At 32.1% G+C, this 10495-nt stretch overlaps 1 protein-coding gene across 1 annotated transcript; it reads left to right on the top strand.

Annotated features, from left to right (window-relative positions):
• The first annotated feature begins 1102 nt into the window (after window positions 1–1102).
• LOC127711000 (zinc finger protein 160-like) lies at window positions 1103–9560 on the top strand. Its single transcript, XM_052216939.1, has 3 exons — window positions 1103–1243; window positions 4615–4765; window positions 5600–9560. Exons 1-3 carry the CDS (start codon window positions 1115–1117, stop codon window positions 8254–8256), a joined length of 2937 nt encoding a protein of 978 aa, XP_052072899.1. The 5' UTR covers window positions 1103–1114; the 3' UTR covers window positions 8257–9560.
• Window positions 9561–10495: the final 935 nt, after the last annotated feature.

Below are 10495 nucleotides of genomic sequence, written 5' to 3'. Positions count from 1 at the left end.
ACTCACAACATGCACAAAAAGATAGCGAACTTCAGTACTGGAATTGATTTTAAAATCTTTAAAAATCCTGTTAATAGACTGTCATCGCGGACTTCGCAGATCAATGGGGACATTATCTACAATGTAGGTGACATGTCCCAATCGTTAAATTGTGTCCATCAGGGATTTTGATGAACTTTAATTAATGTCCATCCCAGAATCGAGGAATATGTGTTTTCCATTATTATGATTATAGCTGCAGTGTAGTTTTTGACCAGTCAGTCAGTCATTTTTGCTTTCAGATGCTACATGTAGCTCAAATACATGATATCAGATTGCAACCTTACATGGACATACAGTGTGTATAGTAAAGTATAATGAAAAGAAGGTTCCACTTGATTTTGATGTCACTAAGTCATATTTGAATTAAAAATAGAGCTTAATTTGTGCAAAAAAGTTGTTACCAGATATTTCATCAAATACTACATATGATATACATGTAGTCCCATATAACATACATGTACATATATAACATGTATAATGAGAGAAAGATCCCTATTGATTTTGAGGTTGCTGTATCTAACATGTCTAAGGTCATAGTTTTTTAAAATTGATTTATGTAGACAATATATAACTGTCCAACATAACAGAAAAGAATTATACCTTGAAATGGACAGTGAAAACTATGCCAGGAGATCACTTAAACTTGTAAAAGCTTTTCCCCTTCATATTGGAGGTGGGGGTATATGTGAGCTTGCTTACTAAATGTTCTTAAATGTAGCAAGCAATTTACTGTATACAGGTATATGCTGTATATCAATGTACATGTACATGATATTTCTTAAAGTCACATGAAATGAGTTTCTTTTGATTATAATGTTCAGAAATATTGAACTAATGCGTGCATATATATTAAACTAAGTTATCTATGATGTATATTTCTTTCTGTGATTGTTGATAAAAAAATTTGGCTGCGAATTAACTTTTTTGTCGCCAATGTTTACCAGCCATCATGACCTTGATAAACAATCAACACAGAATCAGGGAGCACGTTAAAATAATTGTGATGATATAGCAATGATTACTTTTTTTTTATATTTTCCATGGGTTTCTATTTGTAGGAATTATTTGAATAATGTTGTCTGAAATGGATGGTCAGCATGGTCAGTTACAGTTTTCACACAGAGAGAATCAGTCAGCTGAAGGAAAAGATAAAGATGAAAACAAACTGAAAAACAAGCTCAGAAAAAACATTGATATTATTGTAAGCATATAAAGAATAATACTGCTAAAGTGAATGATAGCTCTGTCTTTTTCATGTTTAATGTCAATTAATGAACCATCCAGTCAAAAGTCAGGAGTAATATTTGTACAAATCATTTGTATATTAACTTGAAGATGTAAGTTAAAGTTAATTTGTCAGATTAAAAATTTTCCTTCCAAGGTTTTAGCCTCCACTTTTTCTTCTCTAAAAGTTAACTTGTTTCAGTAAATCTTTTCTTATAAATTATAATGGTGTCATTTTAAGTTTTGGGAGGTCAAAACATGTCTCATACATCTACTTCACACAGCAACCATGGCAACTGTCCAAAACCTTCAAAAATTACTCCTTTGAGGCTTGTACATTGTAAAGAAGGCAGTATTTTGAAAACAACAGATTCAAGAATAGAACTATACCTCCATATTACTTTAAGAATACTTGTACTATAAGTATATCTGCCTACTGGCAGTGATTTTGCTAGAGCTTGTCATTTTTGCATTTACGAAAAGGTTTTAAAAATTTAATTATAGGTAATCCGCTTATTCATTGTTATTGCCATCGAATGGGTCACTAATCCGTTAATTAATTAATCTCATATATTATTGACCATCATAATTATTTTTCCCAGTAAAATCGGTCAGTCAGCATTTCAATTTTGCGAACGACCACAATTTGCAGTTCATTTATCATAGTTTTGTCATTTGAACAAAATGTTTTCCACGCGGACAGTTCTTATATTTATTTCAATACTTTTCAAACGATCACAATTTGCTGTAGTTTCGTCATATGAACAAATTTTCGTCATATTTTATATAACTTTTCATCAAAAACTATCATCAGTTTTGATTAAATGTAGAAGGTCCTGTAACAACAACACTTTAAGGAATGCTCCAGTAATTTATTGAGATCAACATGTTTCGGTGGCTAGGCCACCTTCATCAGGATAGAAAACAATACATAAAATCATGCTGAGGTAAAAAATCGGGTTGAGAAAATTAAAACAGCACAATGTTGCTTTGGTGAGTAACATTATAAATAGCAATTGAAAGAGGAAGTGAAAGTAAGTGTATATGGAAGTAAACTATTAAAATAAAATAATATAAAAATACAATGTTTTTGTTGTTAAAATGTTTGTTAAAATTATTCTGCCATCATGTGTTAGCACTCTTGCACAGTGGAACGAATTATACAATAAATTATTGTCAGTTGTGTTCTGTGTAAACTTTGTGTTCAATTAAAGTCTTTATTTCCAAATATAGATGACATTTTACTAGCAATTCCGTACCATTTGGACTGGCTTCCCTTGGCCAGAGGTACTACTCCCAATTGCGTCGGGAATGCTGTAAAGTGTTTGACCGCCAAAGGTATAGGGAAAATTAAATAAAATATCGCTAGTCTATGCTGAATGTAAATGCTGTGTTCCTTCATTAAACTATCGGAAGTGGCTGGTAATCTGGTAAAATTGGTAGTATGTTTGATTAACATATTTTTTGGAACTTCAAAGTGAATTTCATAATAAGAAGTCTGGTGCATATAATTGCCAATAAATTCTGTAAGAGAAAAATAATCTTATCACAGTTCTTTTCCTCCTTCGAACTTGTTTTTGGTTGAGATGGTTCATCATAATTTACTTTCTTTGCGCCTGTTATCAATTGTCAATTGACCCCTTAAGGAGTTATTGCCCTTTAAAGACAATTTTACACAATTTGTTCATCATGTTTGCTAACATTTTAAAATCTTCTCCTCTGAAACTACTGGGCCTAATACTTCTTAACTTTAACTAGGGTAACTGGTTTATAAATTATATCAGAAGTTTTGATCCATTAACAAACATGGCCACCATTGTAGGGTTACTGTCCGAAATAGTTTATTTTTATGAAATTTTACTGTTTTTGGTTATTATCTTTAATATTAAAATTGATAGATAGAAAGTGTAGATGGCAAAAATGTTCAGCTAAGTAGGATATACAAAAAAGTCAAATGATCAAAATAGTCAATTGTCTTCTTAAGGAGTTATTGCCCTTGAAATGTTTATTTTTTACATTTTTTCGTGCAAGTCTATTACTTTTTCAAAAATCTTCTTTGAAACTTCTGGGCCAAATACTTACAAACTTTGACTGGATGTTCCTTAGGGTATTTAGTTTAAAGATTGTATTCGGGGATTTAATCCATTCAAAAACATGGCGGCAGTTTCTTAAAATAGAACATAGGGGTCAAATGAAGTTTTGGCTTTCATCTCAAAAACTAAAGCAGTAAGAGCAAAACTGACATAGGTGAAAGTGTTAAACAGGTTTAGATCTACCTGTCAAGTAATCTTCAGACCAATAGGACAACTTATTGTTGGGTTACTGTCCAGAAATAGTTAAATTTTAGGAAATTTTACAGTTTTGGGTTATGTATTATCTTTAATATTATTATAGAAAGAGAGAAAGTGTAAATGACAAAATTGTTCAGCAAAGTAAGATTTACAAATAAGTCAAATGCCTGAAACTGAAATTACAGGTGAGGGATATCAGGCTCTCATGAGCCTCATGTTTATGAATGGATTCAATATACTGTTATTGATTAACTTAAGACAACAGCTGTTTTGTTTTAAATACTTGAAGACCAAATCTGTTTATTACTTGAAATCAGAGACTGTAGTTAAGTTGGATAACAGTTGTGATCTGAGAGTCATCAGATCAGATGTTTGAGAATAGTTCAGTTTGACTCTTAACTGTTTGTTCTACCCTTTTTTTCAAGTAGGAAACATAATTTGTTGATATGATGTAATAAGCCAATCAAAAACAAACTGGTCATACTGGTAGTCAATAGATTATAGGTGTGATGTAAACAACCAGTCAAATGTGAATAGGGGATCAATATACCACTTCTGGTCAGATAACAGTTACTTTAAACAGTAGAAATATACACATATAAAAAAGGGAGATGTGGTATGATTGCCGATGAGGCAAATATCCACATGAGATCAAATGATGTGGATTTAATCAGTCACTGTACAGCCTACAAAAATGAGCAAAACCCATACAGTAAAGGTAGCTATAAAAGGTCCAGACATGACAAAATGTGAAACAGTTCACGAAAAAAACAACGACTTGATTCATGACACTAAATGAATAACAATTATGAAGGACATCAACTAATGACAAGTACTAAATTACAGTCTCCTGACTTGGAATAGGAACATATAGAATGTGACAGGGTTAACATGTTTGTTAGCGCTCAATCCTTCACTTAACCTGGTACAGTGGTGTAACATGTATTATTTTCTAGAGATGAAACTCAACACAACTAATAGTAATGTTTTCTTAAATATCATTTAGTGTGTACAGAATTAGTGAATTACAAATGGGAATTTTTATTTTATTTTGCAGTGTGAGAACTTGAAGACAGATGAGGAAGAAAGTCTTTATATAACTGTCAATTTACCAGAGAACAAATATTATATTGGAGGCTCTGAAGTTGGAAACAAATTCTTAGGTCAACATTCGGAGCTTATAGAAAAGTTCTTTGCATTTTGTAAAGGTTAGTTTTCAGTCATAAAATCAAGTGGTAAAAACGTGGAAAAAAACTATTTAAAGGGTTGAAAAACTAATAAAATAAATGATGACTTTCCTTGCGAAATGATCAAGATTTAGTACCCCATCATATTAGAAAGTTACAACAACACTTTTGCATGTTTTGTTTTCAAATTATGTTCATATTATTTAGTGGAATTGTTGGCTTTTAATTATCTCCCCTTATGCTTCTCATTAAAATTTCCTTATTCAAGAATTTTTTTTATAAACTCATGAAAATCTGAAGATTTTGATGATCAAAACATGCCTTAGACTTTTTTTTGGTATATTTTGCCTACTACCTTTTGATTGCAGTTTAACCTTTTTTCTCAAGAACTCATTATACAAAGAAATTTGCTGTGCACATATATAATTTAAGAAATACCAAATTGCTGGAAAAATTGCTCCGTGAAGGCTTTTGAATTTATTTTTAAAATTATATTATTATGAATAGTAAAGTACAAGATCAATGGAGTCAAAAGAAATTAAAAATAAGAAAAGAATGTTACTTTTATATTTGTTACTATAAAAAAATGATTTTCATTGACTAAGGGAGATAACTCTATCTCCAAAATTATTTTCCTGTTCCATTAAATGAGTATTGCTTGTATAAGTGTATAAGTATATTACTTCTGTCAGTGTGAGGACCTATAAATTAGCTAGTTTTTCCAAAAGTATGTATATCTTGTTATTAACATCCATCTATTTGACAGCAAAATTTTACATTTTTGTAATGTTTCACAAACTGTAGAAAATTCTTTAACAATCATATGATATTTAATCTATTTTTCTCATTATTTAGAAACTTACAGATGCTCTCAAACAAGAGAAAACATATCCAGCAAAATACAGTCACATAATCAGAAAATTATTCAAACTCAAATTAGTAAATCCGGTGATGATCTCTTAATGTCACACATGAACACTAAAAATAGGAAAAGAAAAAGTGAAGTCGAAATAGGCATCAAAGAATCGCTGATAAAAAAACATGTCACAAACAACATTGAAAAGGTACCACCCATCGATAAAGTTGTTCCAACACGGAAGTCAAATAGAATTAACTCCAAGGAAAGTATTTTGCAAAAAGCCGAAATGAGGAAAGCTAATATGAATAATATAAATTCTTCCAAATTAGATAATGTACTCAAAGCAAAAGTTCAAGAAGATGATGTAAAGTTTTCTAGTTTCAAATCTGAAACTAAGGAGCTAAAATTTGAAAATAAAAGTAAAACTGATTTAAATCCGGTTCTAAAAAGTCAAAGAAAAACTGTTGATTTGAACCAGGTTAATGAAATTCATAGCAGAACTGATGATGATTTAAGCAAGGTCAATGAAAAGGTAGCAACGATAAAAACAGAAATTGACTATTCAGAAGACACAGGTCAGATTGTTTTAGGTATACTTCAGAAGGATAGAGTCAATATAGAAAATCTAGAACTAAAAGAGATTGAAAACATTGAAGGATTTGAACAAGGGGAAAATTTAGTAATGTCCTTCAATGAAGATGAAGATTGTGTCAGTGATCAAGTTGAGTATTATGAAAATGACAAAGATGATGATGAAGATTATGAAAACAATGAAGATTCGGCCGATAGTTGTGATGAAGGGGAGGAAAGTGGAGAGAATATTTTGAAGTCAGAAAACAGAATTGAACATAAACAGAAGAAAATAACCTGTACACTGTGCAATAAAGAATTCCATCACAAACGGTACCAGTCACATCTAAGAAATGTTCACAAGCAGTTATATGCCTATGAATGCGAAATTTGTAGCCAGACTTTCAACTCAGCTATCAGACTTAACAAACATAAAGCATTACACTCAGAGGAAGAAACTAAGAATGAAGAAGAGATTCAAAATTATATTGAATCAAATTATTGTATGAAGAAAGGGGTGATTGTTAATTTGAATGAGGCCAGTAAAGAAACTTACACATGTAATCTGTGTTTGAAGCCATTACGGACAAAAGCTGGACTGGAAAGTCACATGCAGATCCACAGCGGTCATTTCCAGTGTAATACATGCAGCAAAACCTTTGTTACACAGCACAGACTTAGAAGACACGAAACTCTTCATGACAAAGGAGACTATAACTGTAAGGTTTGTGCTCACGTGTGTACAACCAAACGATACCTAATACAGCATATGAGGAAAGAGCATGATGATCAACGCGAAGTTTGTTACGAGTGTGGCATTTTCTTTGAAACATTGACAGATAAAAATCAACACATGCTGACACACAAGACTGGCCATTGTAGCAATTTTATTTGTCCAAAATGTGGGAAAACATTTGAATTGTTAAGATACTTAAAAAACCATAATAGACAAAGTCATAAGGGAAATGAAGAAATATGCAAGGTCTGTTCTACATTTTTCACAACAAAAGAAGAGCTGAGAAAACATATGTGGCAGCACAGACAAGATTTCTTCTATATTTGTAAGATATGTAAAGCTGACTTTGAAACTTCCGAGTTATTGATGAATCATTCCAAAGAAGTCCATAATTCTCACATGTATATCTGTGAGAACTGTGGTGAACAATTTGACTCGGCTGTAAAGTTAAAGAAGCATTCAACATATGAACACACCCCAGAAAGTCTTTTTTCCTGTTATCTTTGCGGGTCTCGATTTTTAAAAGAACGAAAACTAAAAGATCACATTGACAGTGTTCATGTGAATCTGAGACCTTTCATGTGCGAAGAGTGTGGAGCTTGCTTCAAAACAAACGGTTGTCTAAGGGTCCACATTAAAAGACATAGTGACGATAAAACAAATGTTTGTGAACTTTGTAATGCTAAATTCAAATCAATTGATGGATTGAATAATCACGTATTGGATAGCCATGGACATCAAGTGAACACAGAAAAACTTAACTTCCGTGTATATGAATGCAGTTATTGTGGAAAACGAAGCTCACAGAAAGCTATATACATTCGACATTTGCGCACACATACAGGAGAAAAACCTTATAGTTGTAAAATATGTGGTAGAAAATTCCCCATTCCAGCTGCATTAAATCGTCACATGAAACATAAACATTTGGAAAATGGTAAAAAGCATGTATGTGAAACATGTAATGTAAGATTTGCTGAAATGTCACATTTAAAACGTCACTTTGGAACACATACTCATAAAACTATGGCAGGAGAGGCCCTTCAAGCAGAAAAGAAAATGTCAAAAATGGTTTCTTATGAATTTGAAGGTGAGCGTGTCTTAATAGATGCTGATAATCTGCAGACCGTAGACCAACATAAAGACACTGAGCTTGCTGAGCAAACTAAAAACATAAAAGTCATTTACTTGAATGAAAATGCAGATCCTAACAACATGGAACAGACTGAAACTGTTTATACCTTAGAAAATTCCTCGATGTTGAATCTGCCTGATTCCACTATATATGTCATCTCTGAAACGGAAGATCCTGATGTATTTGTACATTTACAGAGTGAACATACGTGAACTTCTAAAAAGACGTAATACTCATGGACTGATCTCATCACTTATTATTTATTTTAGAAAAAAAGCAAGTTAGGATTAATTGTTTTCATATTAATGTTTTGTCTCCCCAACAAGTGTCACAGAAAGTGAGACATAGGGATGCTTATTAGGCAGAGATAGCATAAACTATAGTTTTTGTAATAAGTTTATATTTCAAAAGGTACATGTAGGAAACCTAGATACTTCATATTTTGTATATAGATGCCTTATGTTTTGAAGTTTCTATCTGTCATATTTTTTTTTTATGTCTGTTGTCCTTGACCTCATGGATCCTTGATCATTTCATGGTCCTGTGAATACTAAAGAAAGGTTAAGTTATTTATCGCTTGAATATTTTACTTATTATGAGCAATAAGACAACTATATTTGGTATAAAAAATGGTCGCAAGATACATAAAATTGAGAATGGAAATGGGGAATATATGTCAAAGAGACAACAACCCGACCAAAGAGCAGACAACAGCCGAAGACCACCAATTGGTCTTCAATGCAGCGAGAATATCCCGTACACCGGAGGTGGTCCTCATCTGGCCCCTAAATAAAATTGTGTGCTAGTTCAGTGAAAATGGATGTCACACTAAACTCCAAAACATATAAATGAACTAAAATTAAAAACATATTAGACTAACAAAGGCCAGAGGCTCCTGACTTGGGACAGGTGCAAAAATTCGGCGGGGTTAAACATGTTTTGTGAGATCTCAACCCTCCCCCTATACCTCTAGCCAATGTAGAATAAAGAAACACATAGCAAGACGCAAAGTTAAACTCAGTTTAAAAGAAGTCCGAGTCCGATGTCAGAATAGGTAACATGTATATATATATGTCAGTCAGGGTGCCCTTACCTTGAACCTATTTCATTTATCTTTGGTCAATGTTAAATTTTTCATGGTCAGATATTTTCATCAGATATTTTAGCAGTTGGTCAAATTAGTCTGTTTTACATGACCTTGATCTCATTTTCATTATTTTTTAAAACATTTGATATTATAAAATATATAGTCTGTTTTATGGAATTACACCCCCCTTTAAACATGTTAAAAGTCCTAGATCCGCAGCTGGTTTCCCAACTTTATACTTATTTACATATGTATTTATTCTGCAACACATGCTGCTGAATTATCCATTGTTTAGTTTTTTCCATATTTTGTTATGAAGAATTTATTTATATATCTATTACAGTAGTTGTAAATTTTAAAGTTGAATAGGATATTACATGTATTTAAATTGTTTTGAATGAAATTTTATGATTCACATGTCAAATAAAAAATCAGGATCATACAAAAACAACTATAGTGTCATATATGTAATTCAATGACGTTAATTATGGAGCTTAGAAGAAGTTCAGAAAAGAGTATTGCAATGAAGCATTTGGTGACATTTATAACAGGTTCATGAGGAAATCTAAGTTCTCGAGTTTTTATAGCAAGAGGCTTCAAGTGTTGTTTTTTTGGGTATTTTTTTTTTTAATAAAAGGAGATGTTGTGTGAATTGCAATGAGACAGCAATCAGAAGGAACAAAACTAAAAGACAACAGATAAAAAAAATAAACAATAGTTTTGGTTCACTTGTCCAAAAGCAGTATGAATTTTTAGTAGGCCCTTCATGCCTTTTTTTTTAATTTTTTGCACATCTGCCCCAAAGGGCCAAGTGAGCTTTTCTCATCACTTGGCATCCATCGTCGTCTGTTGTCCGTTAACTTTTACAAAAATCTTCTATGAAACTACTGGGCCAAATTTAACCAAACTTGGCCACAATCATCATTAGGGTATTTAGTTCAAAAATGTGTCTGATGACCAAGCCTGTCAACCAACATGGCCGATATGGCTAAAAATAGAACATAGGGCTAAAATGCAGTTTTTGGCTTATATCTCTGAAACTAAAGCATTTAGAGGAAATCTGACATTGGGTAAAAATGTTCATCAGGTTAAGATCTTTCCACCCTGAAATTTTCACACAAATCAGACAACCCGTCGTTGGGGTTGCTGTCCCTGAATTGATAATTTGAAGGAGAGTTTGCAGTTTTTGGTTATCTTGAATATTATTATAGATAAGGTTAACTGTAAACAACGATAATGTTCAGCAAAGTAAGATCTACAAATAGGTCATCATGACCAAAAGTGTCAATTGACCCCTTAAGGAGTTATTGACCTTTATAGTCAGTTTTTAACAATTGTTTGTAAATTTTTGTGATCTTTTACAA

This window comes from Mytilus californianus, unplaced genomic scaffold (genome assembly GCF_021869535.1).
Source record: "Mytilus californianus isolate M0D057914Y unplaced genomic scaffold, xbMytCali1.0.p SCAF_8, whole genome shotgun sequence".
In the NCBI taxonomy this organism is placed as follows: Eukaryota; Metazoa; Mollusca; class Bivalvia; order Mytilida; family Mytilidae; genus Mytilus; species Mytilus californianus.
This window is presented reverse-complemented; position numbering and strand designations above follow the sequence as displayed.

Bases quoted from the DNA above. Each gene is read 5' to 3' on its own strand.
- LOC127711000 (XM_052216939.1), top strand. From the start codon at position 1,115: ATGTTGTCTGAAATGGATGGTCAGCATGGTCAGTTACAGTTTTCACAC. The intron at 1,244-4,614 runs GTAAGCATATAA...TTTATTTTGCAG, and splicing joins GAAAAAACATTGATATTATT to TGTGAGAACTTGAAGACAGA. The intron at 4,766-5,599 runs GTTAGTTTTCAG...CTCATTATTTAG, and splicing joins GTTCTTTGCATTTTGTAAAG to AAACTTACAGATGCTCTCAA.